At 41.6% G+C, this 19,159-nt stretch overlaps 1 protein-coding gene across 11 annotated transcripts in view; it reads right to left on the bottom strand.

The window, feature by feature from the left end:
• The window catches only part of TENM3 (teneurin transmembrane protein 3), a 1,301,596-nt gene that overhangs the window by 105,821 nt on the left and 1,176,616 nt on the right, over positions 1-19,159 (bottom strand). For all 11 annotated transcript variants that reach the window (XM_040490383.1, XM_040490387.1, XM_040490391.1 and 8 more), the window contains 6 exons: positions 16,257-16,471; positions 10,174-10,384; positions 9,602-9,703; positions 9,218-9,412; positions 7,807-8,007; positions 818-1,003 (listed from right to left, as the gene is read on the bottom strand). In XM_040490383.1, coding sequence (XP_040346317.1) covers positions 818-1,003; positions 7,807-8,007; positions 9,218-9,412; positions 9,602-9,703; positions 10,174-10,384; positions 16,257-16,471 — 1,110 coding nt within the window. The remainder of the gene's footprint in view (positions 1-817; positions 1,004-7,806; positions 8,008-9,217; positions 9,413-9,601; positions 9,704-10,173; positions 10,385-16,256; positions 16,472-19,159) is intronic.

Raw genomic sequence — 19,159 nt, 5'->3', positions numbered from 1 at the left:
TGGTACACTTCCACTGAAGGAAGGTAGGCATTTATTACTTACGTTTGTTATATTTTCTTTAATTAAATGTTTTAAGTTCAGTGACTTAAATGGTAAAAAGCAAAGGCACCGAAAACCTTGAAAATATGGTACTATGTATGTTCTGGATAATTCTGAATCCACCCTAGCTATCATTTATGTACCAACATTTTGATCTTAAACACCTATTTGCTTTATTTAACCCACAGAGGTTCACGAACATCATCATATTTGAAAAGTATCAGCATGTAACTTTAAGAACAGCTAGACTTGTGCCTTTCATTCTACTTTATTTCTTGGGCTGCTGCAAAATAAAGCCATAGAAAGTCAAACCGCTTTTTGAGAGACTCAAGTATTATCGACAGGTGCTAAAATGCGTGGGGCTGCCCGTGTTTGGCATCTTTTTTTAAAGTAAAAAATACTGCTGTTATGCAATGGCACCATGGAACGCTGAGACGTAATATTCAACGGAGGCGTGTTCATAAAAAAGAAATGAAATCATCTGCAGGTGAATCAATTTTTGTAGCCATCACAAACCACCAAATTCTTATACCTCATGCTTGTGACGGCTGTTCTAAAAAGAACCGAACGGCCGTTGTAACACGAGGCCTGATGTGAAGAAGCAATTCTTTTTTTTTTTTTTTTTTTTTCCAGAAAGACGAATGAAAATTAATTAGAGGAAATCAGCTTGTGCAAGCAGGGAAACAGCCAGGAACCAGGGCGCTCCCTCCGGTTGCGCGCGCAGGGCTGGCGGGGGGCGGGGCGGGGGACGGGGGGCGGGACGAGGGGCGGGGCCTACCGATGGTGCAGTGCTCGCCGTTCCAGCCCTGGCTGCATTCGCACTTGCCATCCTTGCACGTGCCGTGCTCGGCGCAGCGCGGGTGGCAGGCTCTTTGACTGCAGGCTGCGCCCGTCCAGCCCTCTTCACAGCGACAGGTGCCCCCCATGCACACCCCGTGCGAGCCGCAGTCCACGGAACAGATTTCTGTGTTGAAAAAGAGGAAAGAGAGCAGGGGAGGAGGGCGGCGGGGAGAAGGAGAATGAATAAGCAGGGTTACGTCTTAAAAACAAAACCACTGAAAATAAATACAAAGGATTTACATACTGAGCACATTTTAGCATCGACTAGTAAGCATTATAAATGGTAAAAATGCACTTTTAAAATTCATCATTTCGTTTAATACGCTGCTGTAATCGTGCATAAAATACCCATGACAATTTTGTTATAAATCATTTCCTATACTGTATGTGTAAACATGGAGGCTACTAACAAAACGGAACACGTGATTCATAGCGAGAGGAAAATACACACACGTAATGTATCCCACAGGGTCTTCTGGCCGTGGAGAAGCCCATGCACACAGACAAACACATACATCAAATTAATATAAAATTAATGAAATATTTCAGTGTCGCGGCAGGAGTTGGGTTTCACCCGTATAGCAAGAATTGCAAAGGGGCTATTTCTAACTCTATGGTTCAGATTTCTAAAATATTCAGAAACTTTTATTAAAAAGAATCTTTTGTGGTTTGCACATTGGCTTGCTTCTGACACACACACATGCTGGTTGAGTAAAAGAAATTGTTGTTTTTCCTATCCAGTAAACTGGTACTATTGACAGAGACGAACGATAATAGAAAACCAGTTTAAAAATGTATGTGGCTACTGACTCTGTCACTGCACAAGCTAGGTTTTTCAGATATCAGAATGACTGAAAGTTACCAAAGGACTTCAAAACCATAATAGGTTCCATCGTTAAACAGAATCGTGTCTAAAGTCATTTTTTTCTTCAAAACCTTTCTTAAAAGCTTATTTGATTAGACACACACACAGAAAGAAAACTTTGAAGGGTATTTTATATTCTACTTTTTACATGTAAAGTTCAATAAAATCAACTACCGCTTTTTTCTATGATTGTAAGACCGTCGTTTGGTTTTGCTTTTCTTGCAAAGATAACAATGCTGAACAATAAAAACCTGCAATCATTTCAAACAAAGAGGAAATAGACTACAGCCTTATTTTTAAATTAAAAACCAGTAACTGTTTATGTGGCCACATGTTCGTTCCTATTTCCCCCACTCACTGCCCAAATAACATTTCTCAGACACTGTAATTCTGTGTCTCAGTCCTGCAGAATCTTAAACAGCATATCAAGGCACTGTGAGAGTTGTAACATTTCTTATAAACGACAGCCAGGACTGTTCCCTGGAAGAGAGTGGGGTATGTTTTTTTCAAGCCACATTTTTCATCTCGTTTGAATTAAATTTTTGATTAAGAGATCCAAGATGGTTTGATTAACTTCAGACGAACAGAACGTCAACTCTGCTCCAGAAGAGAGAGGTTTCTTTCTGAGGTACCCCTTTTATTCAATCTAATCAATTTTTCATTAGGGCGAAGGTGTTTATCAGCGTTTAGCACACTAGCTTTGAGCAAGGTGCGTCAATCTTTGTAATGAACTTATTAATTAGAGTTAATTTAATTGAAGTGGAATTGAAGGGCTAATTAATGGACAAACTGCTGATGAGGAGAGAGGAAAACTCGGTTGCTTTCAAACCTATAAACTTTCTGATGGAAATAATTCATTTCTTCTCTTGTAGCAGCTTAACCAAATGTTTCTGCAGCTGCAGAATCTACTCTTATTGAATTTAGAGATCCGAAGGTCATTTCTACAACAACAAAAGAAGTAGCTGGTAAAGTGTTCTGCCTTGGGATTCAGTTAGTTAGAAATTCCCAATAATGCTGCTGGTCAACTTCCAGCCACAAGTGTAAGTTACCTACAATGTGTTTGTAAACTTTAGATGGCAACTGTGGAACACGCAGATAAATTTCCGGCACAGGAACCAGGATATTTTCACAGGATGAATAGACGCATGTTTAATTACTGATAATTCTTCTAAGTTTTCTGTCTTTTTCCAGCTAATAGCAAAGTTGAATAAAGCCTTTTTTTTTTTTTTTTCCGGAGCGTAATTAATTTATTCCAAAGAAGAGCACTGTATTCATTATCCAACTCTATACATTGAGAGTTTAATATGTTTTTTTGGTTTTTCATTGGGGGTGTAAAGATGCAATGGGACAAAGATCTTCACCCACTATGTCTAATCAGTCATTTTGTACATGGCTACCATTAGATTTTCAACTGGCAAAATGGTTATATAAGCACGGGAAAAAAAATCAGTCTAAATATGTAAAATAATGACAGGTGCTTTTGGCAGCCAATTTCATCTCTAAATTAACATCTATTACCTTTTTTTTTTTTTTTTTTTTTTGCTATTAATAGAAAAATCAAAGAATTACCTTACTTTATTTTTTAAACTTTTTTTCAGTAACCTTTACACCCAACGTGGGGCTCGAACTCACGACCCCAAGATCAACAGTCACACGCTCCACTGACTCAGCCAGCCAGGGGCCAAAGACTGAATTATCTTTTGAGCTATAGTATCCATTACAAACCCTCCTTTATAAAATAATTCAGGTTAACGTGTTAAATAACATTATCTGAAACAAATAGGGCTGTTTCACCATTCCTTTCCTGCTTGGGTAATTGTGGGAGACAAATTAGAATGACAATTTTCAAACAAGTATTATTTTCTAGCTAGTATTCGTATGCTTATTTTACTGATGGAGGCATAAGAGACCTGAACCAAGTAGCTTTACTATAAAAATAACTGTATCTATAAACTTTAATTGGATTTTTCTGAGTGTGGGATGCATTTTTTAACACAGAAGCCAGGAAGGGAAACAAACACTGAACAGAAAAATTAAATGCTTATTTTGGTTCTTATGATTATGAAATATGTTTTTTAAGAACAAAGGACAGAACAAGTTAATGTGTTATTTAAATAATGCCTTGCACCTATGCTTCCTAATGTTGGGTGGTGATGATTTCCTAAAACTCTTTTTTTTTTTTTTATAAAATTTTTTTTTCAACGTTTATTTATTTTTGGGACAGAGAGAGACAGAGCATGAACGGGCTAGGGGCAGAGAGAGAGGGAGACACAGAATCGGAAACAGGCTCCAGGCTCTGAGCCATCAGCCCAGAGACCGACGCGGGGCTCGAACTCACGGACCGCGAGATCGTGACCTGGCTGAAGTCGGACGCTTAACCGACTGCGCCACCCAGGCGCCCCTCCTAAAACTCTTTAGTGAGGCACTGAGGGTTCTCTATAATCCCACCCCCAGGTTATGTTTTGCTCTCATTTGTCCTGGACGTGTTCTTTGGTCTACGGTCATGAATTTTCAAACCAGGTTTTGCTTCTCCCAGCTCTCTGAATCAACTCCTATTTCTACGAAGCAGTGACGAACATAAACCTCTGTCTGCCTCCGAAAATGTATGGCCCAGAGATGAGGGAGGTAGAGGAAAAGGAAGGGAGAGAGAGACCGGATGAGGGAGGAGGGGCAAGGGAGCTGCGGGAAGAAGAAAGGTTGGGGGAAAAAGAGAGAGAGACAGTACAAGGAAGAAAAGGCATTAAGTTGTCCCTTTGTCCCTTTACCCAGGGTATCTGCTCAAGGCTTCAACAGAAGTCTTTCATCAGAATTACGACTTAGCCTGGACACAACTTTGTTTAGTGTGGGCTTCCGGGATTCAGTTTGTAGCAGGTGAGGAATGGCGCGCGAATGTCTCGTGTTGCTGAGGGTTCCCAGGGTAGCAGCCATGTCACCCGAGTTTCTCAAAGTGCCAAGACAGAGTGATCTGTAAAAATTACTAGCCTTTTTTTCCCTTAAAATAAGCACGTTAATTCGCTGCGTAGCGGGGTTTCTCTTAGGTTAATGCCATCGGGTTATAATAATAGATGAAATAATTTGCATTTCGTCATTTTCACATTTGGGGAACTGTACCCCAGCAGTACTTTTTTTTTTTTTTAAAGTCTATCTATTTATTTCGAGAGAGACACGGGGAGAGAACGAGCAGGGGAGGTGCAAAGAGAGAGAGGGAGAGAGACCACAGAGCCCGATGCGGGGCTAGATCTCATGAACTGAGCTGAAATCCAGAGTCAGATGCTTACCTGACTGAGCCCCCCCAGTGCCCCTCCAAGCAGTACTTTTATGTGGAAGCTCCTCTCAACCAATCAAGAATTAAGTGTGACAAACCACCATGACTATGACCGCCACCACCACTGCCACTACTCGTGTTAATGGTTAATACTTGTAAGGACTTGCCATGGGTCAAGGCACGATTCTAAGCGCTTTCCACATATTAACTCGTTTCCATCTTACGACCGTTGTATCAGGTCGTAATTTAATTGTGTAAGGTAGTACTCTTATTGTCCCCATGTCACAGGTAAAGAAACGGAGGCAACAGAGGAGCTAAAGAGCCGATGAACGTCACACGCCTACAGAATGGCCAGCTCAAGACCCGAAGCCAGGCAGTTCAGCTCCAGATTCCCTGCTCTTAACCGCTCACTGTTACGACAGGTCTGCAGAGAAGGCAATCCGTGTGGGCAGGGCGAGGGGTAGACAGACCCCTTCCCTGAAGCCGAACCTACACAGACTCAACAGCATTACTAAAACCTGTCCTTTTGCTCCCCCCTTCCCCTCCTCCTCATTCTGCACCCCCCCCCCCACTTTAGTAGTATTTAGTTTTGCTTACTTTGAGTATCCAAACAGAAGCCATCCTTCCTCCATGTCTCACCGGTCTCTCCTCATCGCCCGGCCTGCATCCTGCCTTGCCACTCGCCCCTCACCCCTTCCCAGCTTCCTGTCTGCTCCAGAGACGCGTCCACTGCCCCGGCCCCTCCTGGTTGCCGACGTCCGGCTCTTCTGGTCAACTTCTGCACTGCCTCTTCAGCAACTGCTGTCTAGCTTTCCTTTAAAACGGCCCTCGGCTTCATCCTTCTCATTTCTACGATCTCCCCACGAATTCACGCTCTCAGCACTTCGCACTCTGGGAGAGCTCTCAAACTCGCCTTGGGCCGTCAAAGTCTGACTAGTCATGTTCTCTGACATATAATTGATGGGGAGTTCTAACAGGCTGCTCTCATCAAACTGGCGGGCACACATCGTCATGACCAGTGAGTTCTCCATTGTCTGAACTGTCATTGCCAAGCTGCGTCCCTCCAAATCGGGCCCAGCCCGACGTTTGCCTCCAAATACTCTGTCTTTGCGCTCCCGCGTATGTAACGATATGCTCAGAGGTGCAACTTGGTTAATGGTAGTTGCTGTGGCAGTGGTGGGTGGTAGCTGTATTTAGAATTTATCCTGGACTAAGCACTGTACTAAGTACTTTATATACAATAATTCAAGTAATTCCCAAAGTATCCCTGTGAGGAATTGCTTTTTTCTCTTTTTCCTTTAGAGAGTGAGAGTGAGCGCGAGCAGGAGAGAGGCAGAGAGAGAGAGAGAGAGAGAGAGAGAGAGAGAATCTTAAGCAGGCTTCATGCCCATGACTGAGCCAGACATGGGGCTCGATCCCACAACTTTGAGCTCATGACCTGAGTCAAAATCAAGAGCTGGATGTTCAATCGGCTGAGCCACCCGGGGGCCCCAAGAATTTCTCGGTTAAATTCACTTTATAGATGGGTACACTAAAACATATAGTAGTCTGCCTAAGGTTACCCAGCTAATAAGTAGCAGAGGTTGGATATGAACCCGAGCATCTGATCTCAGAGCCTACGCTCGTAGGTACTTTCTAGTACCATTCCCCTAGTCAAAAAGCGCCTCCTCCCATTTCCATGCTAGCTGCCATCTTTAAAAGAAGGCAAGAAATGTTCATAAAAATCTCCTTGAGGACCTCACGTGCATCAAGGCAGGATCACTCCTCTGAATGTTGGTTGCATTTAGCATATTGTTCCACGTACTATTCAATAAAACATTAAACTGGCACGTCCTGGTTTCTAAGTATTTCATGTGTGTTCGTCTCATCTCCCCAATTAAACGGTAACCTTCTAGGTTAGATTACCTTTTAAAAAGGTGTGACTAATACGGTCATGGAATTAATTCATGGGATACAACCAGCATCAAAAAAGTAGAAAAGACGTAGGGAAGAGCATTAGTGTGTACCACTTGGTAAAGCTTTGTTTCAGTTATGTCAGTCTATATATGTATGTGTCACAACGTAAGACTGAGGCTATGGGTCATTTAGGTCACGGTCAAAAATCTGAAAGCCACTATTCTAGAGGGCAGGAAGGATTCATTACTTATTCCTACGGGGCCCATCACCATGCCGTGCACATAGCTGCTGTTCAGTAACAACCTGACTGATGGAAAAAAAATTACTACCTGCCATTTATATTACAATCATATTATTATAATATAAAAATCAGCGTTGGACCATTATGCATATCATAATATTTATCTATATGTACTCTTTATTGTGATCAGGTTTAGCCTTATGTTGTCAAATAATTTTTTTTTTTTTTTAAATTTTTTTTTTTCAACGTTTATTTATTTTTGGGACAGAGAGACACAGAGCATGAACGGGGGAGGGGCAGAGAGAGAGAGGGAGGCACAGAATTGGAAACAGGCTCCAGGCTCTGAGCCATCAGCCCAGGGCCCGACGCGGGGCTCGAACTCACAGACCGCGAGATCGTGACCTGGTTGAAGTCGGACGCTTAACCGACTGTGCCACCCAGGCGCCCCCAAAGGAGACATTTTAATGACAAGTTGACTAAGCCTGTTTCTTTTTCTAATGCGACTAAATTTCATCACTTTTAACATTTCTTTCTAGAAACAATCACTTGGATAAAACCTATATAAAATTTAATAAGTGGGCTTTAAAAACGAAAAGATCTTAATTTTTAGTTAGCTACACAATAGTAAGCACTCAACTGTGCTGCATTTTTTAACCTTACCATTTGAGCAGTCTGGGCCAGTCCAATTAGGGTCACAGGTGCAGGAGCCACTTTCTTGAAGATACGTCCCATGACCAGAGCACTGGTCCGGACACATGGTCTTCAGTATTTCACAATTGTTACCACCCCATCCTGGATTGCAGTGACATTCCCCATGGATACACACACCGTGATTGGAACATCCAGGGTCTAGACAGTCAGCTACAGTAGAGAAAAGAGAACAATTTTATACTTAAATCTAGCAGATATCATACATGCAAAGTACATGCAGAATAAAGAATTAGATCCCAATCTAATTTACATGAAAATTTTGGATACTCAAATATTTGACTACCATTTTCAAGAATGTGTTTCCGAAAATCCAAAAAAAAAAATGACACAATTCAGCATTCAGAATTATGCCATTTAGGTAACTGAGACTCTTGCAAGGATTTGTAATTTTCATGAATTCCACACATAGATGCTCCTGAGATTTCAGACTATTGCTCTCTGTTCTGCTTAATCAGACAGTAATAAGTATCGGCTTCTCTATAACAAAATTGTATCAGCTGACCTAATCTACGACCATTGAGCAGTGACAGCTGTATGGGACTCTCAAACAGTTTGAGAAATAAATGAGTTGCATACGCTCTCTCCTTCTTAATTCACTTTAATGTGCTTTAGATGACGAGATTTAATTTAGCAATTTGACTCAATAAAACTTTACACTTGTAGGGTCAATGGCCTGAAAATTTAATTCCAGAGACTTAATTGCATTACTTTGTGTGTGCGGATCAATAAAATCAATTTGATTGAAGAACGGAAATGGTGCTTTTCTGCTTTTTGAAAAAACAATTCAACTGCACTTTACAGTATAGCAGCCTGATTCTCATCATTACATACGGTTATAGAACAAACCCGTGATGTACTTTTTTTCACTCGTATGTTACGTGCAATAGCTTCTCTTTTTACAAGACCAGCGCTCTAACCCCTGAGCTATGGAGCCAACCGTTAGCCTGTCTTTTTAGACATGCCAAAATGCTCGATTAAAAGCTGGTTTCGAGGTGAAAAACTATGAGAACAAACAAAACAAACAAACAAAAAACCTGAAAGCAAAGATAAAAAACCAACTAAGCAAAACAACAGCCCATCGTGGGCTTTGAGTCACACACGTTTGCTTACTTTCTCTGATTGAAAGAAAAAAGAATTATTCACACGACTGGAAGCACAGGGGCTCTTCGGTATTTGCTCTTTCTTATTAGTGAAAATGTTAACCAAATGACGCCACCATACGCATGGAGATCTAATTACTTTCACGAGGAGGCATATAAAAAGCTTCATCTGCCAAACTAAAGATGACAAATGATCCGATCCGATCGTCTCTTCCTTTAGGACGGTCACAACGGACTTCCGTAAATATGGGCGTGTTTACCTTCTTCGCAATTCTCTCCTTTGTATCCCGAGTTGCAGGCACAAGAGCCCATGATGCAAATCCCACGCCCCCCGCACTGAGGGTCAATGCACTGCGTAGTGGGCACATCGCACTCGGTGCCCTTCCAGCCGCTGAAACAGAGGCAGCGGCCTTTGGAGTACTGTCCATTGCCGCTGCACAACACCGGACAGGCTGCTGTGAAATAAAACACGACAGAAGAGTCAACAGCCACATCTGCGGTCGGGGTCCTGAACGACAAGCACGTCGCTGGGACAAGGCGTCGGCCCGTTTCCCCCTTTCTTCCCCGTCCTGGGAGTTTTCTGATTTACGCGTATTTCTACAGCCTCTTTCTATTGGCTTAAGAAAAGGCTCTAACTCGCGTACCTCTTGAACAATCCGGACCTAAAAATCCTGGAAAACAATGGCAAGTTCCAGAAACGCACTCTCCATTTCCATGGCAATTGCGGGGGCATTCCACCACAGACTCTGAAGAGGAGAGAGAGAAGGGATATTTACTGTGTAGCCCGCTTCCCGCAGAAGGTAAACTCTGTCACTTTGATCATTTTAGCTGCACATGAAGGAATGACGGATGGCTTGCTCCATAACCAAAAAAAAAAAAAAAAAACAACAACCAAACAAACAAAAAAAGGATTCATATATACTAGACTATTCAAACCAGCTTGACTATCAAGCAAAGCATCGCCATTTCAAGTGCAGACGCTCTCAAGTGTTTTTAAGACGCACTGCCCTCCTCCAAGATCCTTCCAGAATAATATTCAGTGCTTCATGGTTTGCCAACGTATTCGTAAATAAACAATTTGAAAATATCTCTCACAGGGTACCTCAGGCTTTAACGCCCTAGGTATCGCTCCAAATCGGTGAAGACCATTTAGTTTCTGTTCAACACACTGTGCAGGCGATAGCCCGGAAAAAGATGCTTTGCAGACCGCTCTTACCTATGACGATGGTATTAAAAGACACCTGCTCCGTATTTTTCCCATCATTGTAAAAAGCCAGATGCCAGATTCCAGAATCCAAGTACTGGATAAAGCCAGCCTCGTGCAGACTGACGGATCTCGCCTGTCTCCCTGCTCTTTCGGGCTCAAGCAGGTTCCGCTGCTCTCTTGCAATCAATCTGCTGCCGTCCAGGAGCTCAACAAAGTCATACTGAGGGTGAGGACAAGTACAGCTGTTTAGTGGTCAGAACGATCTCGGTCGTAGCTGCTTCTCTCATTTCCGTTTTGTGTTCCAACCTTTCCCCTCTGCTCTAATAAACACAACGTCAGGAAAAGGCTCCTGATGGCACAGGTCTCCTACACGTAGCATTTACAGGGATCGTAAGAACCACGCACTGCACAGTGTTGTCCCATGTAAACTTCACAAATCATTTCCCCCTTACTGGGCAATCGGTTTCCAGAATTATCTGACTCTCCCAACGGATAAAAAGTTTGATGAGCTCAGGCGGTGTGCAAATACAGCCATAAACCTGTAACATTTCAAACCCAGCAGACTTATTTTGGACTGCTAGGTAATCTCTTACCATCTTCTCCTATTTAATACCCGTGTGGTAACGACCGCCATTGGATACGTACTCTGTGCCAGGATTATATTTACTCCTTGTAGCGACCCTTCTCGTAGGAAGGCACTGATACTTACACTGTAAGGGTGGAGAAAACCAAACCTCGAGGAGCTCCGGCAAGATCAGGTACTTGGTAAGCGGGAGAGTTGGTCTGTGAGAAACCTCAGACCTTTGCCACCACAGCACCGTACTCCTCTGTGCGACCCTGGTGTAACCATCCCGGGTACCATGGAGAAACCCGTGGGTTTGTACCTTGTTATGGCTAAATTAAAAACATGCATCAAGACGCCTTTGTATCTCTGACTGAAAGTCTAAAAAATTAAACAGTGGAGGGGTTCCGAAGGGACGGAATAAGAGTAAGTATGCCCAGCTACTATTCTGAAGTCAATCATCATTCAGCTTGATTTCTGGTTTAGTAAGATTAATTGTGAACACTGGGTGGCCAGAAGACTTCAACTGGAGAGTTTAAAGCTAAAGAAAAATATGGAATGTACTCGGTAATAGTAACCAGAGATAATGCAATGAATTTGGGAGACACGGCACAGACTTCCCAATATAGTTTTTTTTTTTTTTAATTTTTTTTTCAACGTTTTTTATTTATTTTTGGGACAGAGAGAGACAGAGCATGAACGGGGGAGGGGCAGAGAGAGAGGGAGACACAGAATCGGAAACAGGCTCCAGGCTCCGAGCCATCAGCCCAGAGCCTGACGCGGGGCTCGAACTCACGGACCGCGAGATCGTGACCTGGCTGAAGTCGGACGCTTAACTGACTGCGTCACCCAGGCGCCCCCCCGATATAGTTTTAATAAACTCATTAGATAAGAGTTTCTTAAAAGTACAGTGATTCACTTTCTACGGACTCCTATCCAGTTTCCTTTTATTCCCGAGGCCTGCATTTATGGTGACAGAGATACTACGGGACAATATATACCATTTACAGTACCATATATATACGTATGTATGAATACGTATATATATGAATCATCAATATTCTACCTTCAGATAGATTTCTTATCTGGAATTTCATCAGCGGTCTATTTAAAGAAAAGTTTATCATACGAATCCCTTAAAAACTGGAAGAAAATCACCTGCTGGGATTCTGAGATTCGTGATTGAATGTTCTGCCCCTGTACTTATCACAAACCTCTCATGTTACTATTGGATGGAATTCAGAATATCTAGTTCCGTCTCCAACATATTAAATTTTTTACTTAAATATAAAAGCCTATTCTGTTATTTTTGTGTGTGTAGTAAAACTACCTCATGACATCATGCAGCTGTGAGAAATACACAAAAAGCTGTCACTCGGTTAGCATTCGGTAACTTTTTTCATTTATATCTTATCAGGATGAAAACGATAACCGGTTGTGGATATTTGACCCGCAAAATTTTCATCTGGAACTGTATTTCAAAATTATCAGAGGCAAAATAATTCAGCACTTCTGAAAGGTGCCTATGCCTCAAATAAGCCACTTCCCTGTCGGATTTAAATATTTATATCAACATGGCAAAGAGGCAGGGGGAAAGTTTCTTTTAATGGCTCCTTGGCACGCAAACATTTTTGTCCTCTAACACTCAACACAGTATGTGCAAACATTGAAAGGGAGGACGTTTTGGGTTTTAACTGGCCTCTCAAGCTCACCCTGGGAATCACCACCTTTATTGTAGAGATCGTCGTTTGTATCACATCGGGAACAGTAACACAGGGCTGGGGTGGTGGTCACTGGGATGCAGAGTAGTCGGCCACCCCTTCCCACACGCCTTTGTGGGGCTTATTCAAATACCTAAAGACAAGTCCCCTGCTTCACATAATCCCATGTCTACAAAAAGTAAACAAATTAATGGAACAGAAATGTTTAATAACCTTTGTTCTCAGGGGGTAAAGTACAAAGCGATCACTTAAGGACAAACTGGTTTTACTTCGTAATACCTGTTCGTGGCTTTCCCTCATAATACCTATTCATAAGATGGAGATGTGGATTTTTTTGTGGGGACACGTCTTCGGGTCTTGTGTTATTCGGGGATAAAATTCAGTCTCACCACTTTGGGGAAGCGATCACGAGACAAAGGTCAGACTTTGATAAAGGTATCCTGGTAGTTCATTTCTGAGCAGTTAGACTGTCCATATGCTTAACTCAAGTCAGTTATTAAGAGGATGAGGGGCACCTGGGTGGCTCAGTCAGTTAAGCGCCCGACTCTTGGTTTCGGCTCAGGTCACGATCTCACGGTTCATGAGATCTGAGCCCGGCGTCGGGCTCCACGCTGACATTGTGGAGCCTGCTTGGGACTGTCTCTCTGCCCCACCCTTTCTCGCTCTGTCTCTCTCTCTCTCAAAATAAATAAATAAACTTAAAAAAATTTAAAAGGATGAGAATCTATGAATCTCAGAATCTATGAATACTTAATTGTATTTTTTAATCAACTATTTGGTGGGAGCATTGAGCTTGCTGTAAATCTCTGGCACACAGGAGGAAGAGATTTTAGACATCATCTGATTCAACTGCTTCTGGACAGATACTGGCACAGAGAAGTGATTTGCTCAAGGTCACAAGGTCAAAGAGTCGCAGGGGTGCGTGCTTACAAAACTCAGGTTTCCAGCTACCATTCTGAAACAGGCTTCACGCACATGCTCTAAAATGATACACTACACTGTTCACTGTACAGCGTTAAATTGCTTCCTTAGGCTTCTAACTGTCCAGGAGAATAAACTGGGCATCAGGGAGAAGAAAGTCAATTGATTCCTTGGCAACAATCAAACGGACAGCTTTATAAAGGGTCACAAAGACTTTCAAAACTCAAGTTGACTATTCCGAATGGCCGGCCAATTTTAATTATTTCAGGTTGATTTATTTAACGTTCCCCAGAAACAGAGAAATGTTCAGTTTGGGTTGCTTTATAGCATATTTCATGTTGAAACACTGAACTCAGAAACAGTTGTTTGCTCTGCTGATCTTGAATAAACCAGAGGAAAGAACTCTAAGAACCGGGGAGCTTAAGAAAATGCGTGATCTAGTTAAACACATATATTGTGGCCGGAAGGAAAAGTGGGTATGATGTATATTGTATTTAAACACCAGAAGTATGGGAAAACCTGAAACTGCGCTTTTTTGTTTCTCTAATCTTACATGGTATACATAAGTAGGAAAGAGTCAACCCTGAATCTTTAAACAAATCTGTAAAGCACACGACAATTTTCTTTGGAAATTATTTTCTGGAGTTTACGGGTTACACACGCACTGTTGTGCTTAGCTTTAGAGGCATATTTCTTCAGTTATAAAAAAGTGATTGAATCATGTATACGGTTCCAAGGAAAAAAATATTTTTTTCTATATCACCGGGCTATTGATATAAATGCAATCTATCAATATAAATGTAACTAACATTACAGACACCCACTGTGTTCAAGAAGACCTGGTTATTGCTTTCCAGCCACTATCACTTAGAGCAGGCACTGGAGTGAATTATAGTTATAATCAAAAATTTAAATGGGTTGGGGCGCCTGGGTGGCTCAGTCGGTTAAGCGACCGACTTCGGCTCAGGTCACGAGATCGCAGTCCGTGAGTTCGAGCCCCGCGTCGGGCTCTGGGCTGATGGCTCAGAGCCTGGAGCCTGCTTCCGATTCTGTGTCTCCCTCTCCCTCTGCCTCTCCCCCACTCATGCTCTGTCTCTCTCTCTCTCAAGAATAAATAAAACATTAAAAAAATTTTTTAAGTCTATTTTAATAATATAGACATGAAAACCATGATCAGAAAAATGATATACCAAAGCATGATATTCAAAAATTTCACAGCAATATCATTTATATATGTATATGAAACTTTCCCTGATCCATAAGAGAAAGCATGGTTCAAAGTTTCTGACTCATCTTTCTTTTTTTAAATCTTTATAGATTATTTTATCAAAAACATTGAAAAAATGTTTATGTTTTTGAGAGAGAGGGTGCACGTGAACGGGAGAGGGGGAGAGAGCGGGGATAGGGAATCCCAAGCAGGCTCAACACTGACAGCAGAGAGTCTGATGTGGGGCTCGAACCCACGAACTGTGAGGTCATGACCTGAGCTGAAACCAAGAGTTGGACCCTTAACCGACTGAGCCACCCAGGCTCTCTCTCCCTTACTCATCTTTCTTTAAAGACATGATTCTTTTATTAGTATTTGATCAATTTTTTTTTTACAATTCCTAGGGTATAGAAAAAGCATGTCTCAGGGGCGCCTGGGTGGCGCAGTCGGTTAAGCGTCCGACTTCAACCAGGTCACGATCTCACGGTCCCTGAGTTCGAGCCCCGCGTCGGGCTCTGGGCTGATGGCTCAGAGCCTGGAGCCTGTTTCTGATTCTGTGTCTCCCTCTCTCTCTGCCCCTCGCCCATTCATGCTCTGTCTCTCTCTGTCCCAAAAATAAATAAACGTTGAAAAAAAAAAATTAAAAAAAAAAAAAAAAAAAAGAAAAAGCATGTCTCACAGAATTACATACTATAAAGCAGACATGAAAACCCTCCAGTCCTCAGTTTATAAATCAAATGAAAATCTGCATGCAGTTCTATGGGTAAATAAACTGATTATCAAGTGTGAAACTTTTAGGCTCACCCAACCGTCAATGTTAATTAACCATCTATCACATTTTTGGACTGACGTACTAGTTGATGGTGGGAAAAAGTCTAAGCTCCAAACTTACGGTGGGTAATTTAAATAATTTCTCTTGGACATAATGGGACCTCTTTTAAACCACAATTTCCAAATTACATACCGTGACCCAGGATCAGATTATGAAAAAGCCTGTAGAGTTATTGCTAGCAGCTGTCTCTACCTGTAAGGTAATTTTCATGCAAACGAACTGCCTCTAAAGTCGTTCAATCGACGTATGGTTGAAGAATATTTGAATTGTTTCGAGTGCCACACTAAGGTGATCACCCTTGGTTATCTGTGAAAGCTCTTTCTCCTCTTTATTTGAGGAATCATGGCTTGAGTCGACCAAGTTCGCTCATATTTATGTTTTTGTTTCCATAATTTCTTTACTAACAGTAAAGCTGGCATTAAGCAGAAAAAATACAATATATTTCCAACAGCGTGAACGCCACGTTTGAGATGAAAATACTATGCATCTATTACATGAAAGGAATAAGACTCTCTGAAATTCCCACAGAATCTTCGTAAAACACTTGGAAAATCCATGAGGTCTTCCTAGGTGCTCAGACGATGTTCAATATTTTCATTTGGCTACTCATAAATTTTAGAACGTTTCAGTTGGTCAATAATGATTAGCACAAGTCAGGAAGAAAATGCTGTTTTTCCTACTTATTCGAAAACCTCACGATAAGTGTAACCTACGTTCAAAATTCTCTTCACCGTAAACGATCAATACGAAAGAGATCCAACAGTTAAACAACTGAACTCAAGAAACAGAATAACTTTAAAAATGCAAACTAGCAGTTTCTATCTTATTGACAACAAAGCCCACTTTTACCTGAGTATGGGAAGGTGGTAAGCCTTTTCGGCCATATACTCCAATCAATGCATCCTTCTGAAGAGAGATATTGAATTTCAGAAACTGTGGCTGATCAATAAAGAGCTGTGATCTCCAGAAAATCCCAGGAGGAACCTCTTGAATTGCCCTTCGGCCAATATCAAGTTCTCCAGAATCTATGGTGTTATTTTCTTGTGTAAATCCACCTAATTTTCCTGCATGGAAGAGATCCATGGAAAAACAATGAAAAATTAAAAAACAACAACGGACCCCCCCACCCCCCACCAAAAAAACCCTCGAACGACAAAACAGCTTTCCTTTCAAAAAGTTCTTTTCAATAAACGCTGAGGCATTTTACCTTCTGATAAATGAAATGCTCTAGCATACTTTTCACTTTAAAGCTTTTTTGTTAGCTACTGCTGTTCAATGAATTCTGATTTAGCATATTCTTAAAGAAATATTTAAGGGGCGCCTGGGTGGCTCAGTAGGTTAAGCGTCCGACTTCAGCTCAGGTCATGATCTCACGGTTCCTGGGTTCAAGCCCGGCGCCGGGCTCTGTAATGACAGCTCAGAGCCTGGAGCCTGTTTCAGATTCTGTGTCTCCCTCTCTCTCTGCCCCTCCCCTGTTCACGCTCTGTCTTTGTCTCAAAAATAAATAAACATTAAAAAAAAAAAAAAAAGAAATACTGAAGTCAAAATCCTTTGCCTCCCCCTCCCCCAAGGTATGTCTACTGTTGAAACTCTTTTTGCACCTACGGTCTTTCCTGATCACTTGAAACATGATTATCTTACAAATATATGTCTTGTTATTTCTTGGGAGAGATTAAGTCTGTTAGTAATCAGTCCTTCTAAACGTACCATAACACTGCAAGTGTAAATTAAGGCAGAATGGATTATGTAGATTTCCAAATCAATCCTTAAGCAAACAACAAAACCAATCAATGGCACTGATTCAGGTAGTTCCCTCTGAACTAAACAGAATGAATAAAGATTCAGATGCTGGAAGGGAGGTAGAGATGGGGTAGGGGACTATGTGGTGGAGGGAGGGAGGAGTAAGCTTAAATTCTCACAAAGATACTGGAGAAGGCTGCCGCAAGCTTTCTTTCTTTTGACCCTCATCTCAAATTCATTTGCAGCCTCACCAGCCATACTTGAATTGCCCCTATCAATGACCCTCAACCTGTTGGAATAAAAACTCTGCTCCCTGAGTCTCTGCCGCCTCCTGGTTTTAGGAAACAGATCCAAGACTCAGAGTTTGCTAACGTTCTTTGCTAACGTTCTTTCTCAGTTATCCTGAAAGGATGATAGAGCAGGTTTTACAAATTTACCTTAAAGAGAAATAAAACCACATTGTCTCTTATTCAAAAAAGGTCCGTGCAGGCTAAGGAACGGAATGAAACTGGAAAATTATCCTTCCTCTATTAATTCAAACTTTTCAAAGTGACAAAGTTGACTTCCTATAATTTTTTTCTCTTAAAAAATATTATTCTGAATATGAATTCAGGTATTACATAATATCTATTACACAGTAGCCTCCAGAGAAGTTGGCCATTCAGAATTTAGAGGGTTTAATTTCAAATTACAGTGTTGTGAGCTATCTTACTCTAATGACAGGAGGAGTGAGTCTTCTCTCTATGAGAAGTTATCAGTTTAACACTGAGACCATTTTTGAGCATTTACTAAGGGACATAGAATTGTAGGCAATAGAAACAAATATCAACCAAAGAGTAGAACTGTAGACATTACTTACTTATCTACTTGGGCTTCCATGGCTTCTGCCATCAAGCAACTAATTACGCGTTTGGGAGGACAACCCCTTCAACCTGGTGAATTAAATGACAATCTAAAGCCACATATGGTTAAGGATCAGAGGAAGGTGATATCAATCGTAGGCTGGTGATTGAAAGATTTCACAGAAGGGTTCAAAGTTCTGAGGTAAACTCTGAAGGACAGGGAGGATAAGGTTTTTGAGTTGGAGTCAACATTACAATTAAAAACATGAAAGTGAAACTGGACATATGTCATAGTGATGGTGAGCAGAGAGATCTGTGTGGCTAGGAAAGGAGTTAAGAAGACTGGCTTTGGATTCAGTTGAACTGGGTTTGAATCCTGACTCTGTCCGTAACTGGTTCTGTGATCGTCAAGAAGAGATTAAATCTCTAGTTCTAAACTTCATCTGTAAAACGGGAATGGTAATAATGCAATCACAGAGCTCATGTATATGAAGCATTTGGCTCTCAGTGTGCATCGAATGAATGAAAGACAGTAACGGGTTTGTCACGAGAGTAATGGAAGGTAGGGCTAGAAAGGGAGGATGAGGTAAGTTTCTGGAAGGCCCTGAATGCCAGCTTAAAGAGTCTGGTCCCTAAAATGAACAGACAGTTCTCCAAGAAGACATCCAGATGGCCAACAGACACATGAAAAGATGCTCAACGTTGCTCACCATCAGGGAAATGCAAATCAAAACTATGATGAAATACCATCTTACACCTGTCAGAATGGCTAAAATCAACAACACGAGAAACAACAGATGTTAGTGAGGATGTGGAGACAAAGAAAGCCTCTTGCACTGTTGGTGGGAATGCAAACTGGTGCAGCCACTCTGGAAAACCGTATGGAGGTTCCTCACGAAGTTAAAAACAGAACTACCCTACGATCCATCAATCACACTACCCAAAGAACATAAAACAGTGCGTTTACCCAAAGAATATAAAAACAGCAATTCAAAGGGATACATGCACCCCTACGTTCACAGCATTATTTATAATAGTCAAGATACGGAAGCGGTCCAAGTATCTACCGATTGGTGCGGGGGTAAAGAAGACACCGTATGTGTGTGTGTGTGTGTATCTATATATCTATATCTATATCTATATCTATATCTATATCTATATCTATATCTA

Source organism: Herpailurus yagouaroundi, unplaced genomic scaffold (genome assembly GCF_014898765.1).
Source record: "Herpailurus yagouaroundi ecotype Mexico unplaced genomic scaffold, PumYag 181, whole genome shotgun sequence".
Taxonomy (NCBI): Eukaryota; Metazoa; Chordata; class Mammalia; order Carnivora; family Felidae; genus Herpailurus; species Herpailurus yagouaroundi.
Note: the sequence above shows the minus strand (reverse complement) of the source record. Positions and strands in the feature narration are given on the sequence as shown.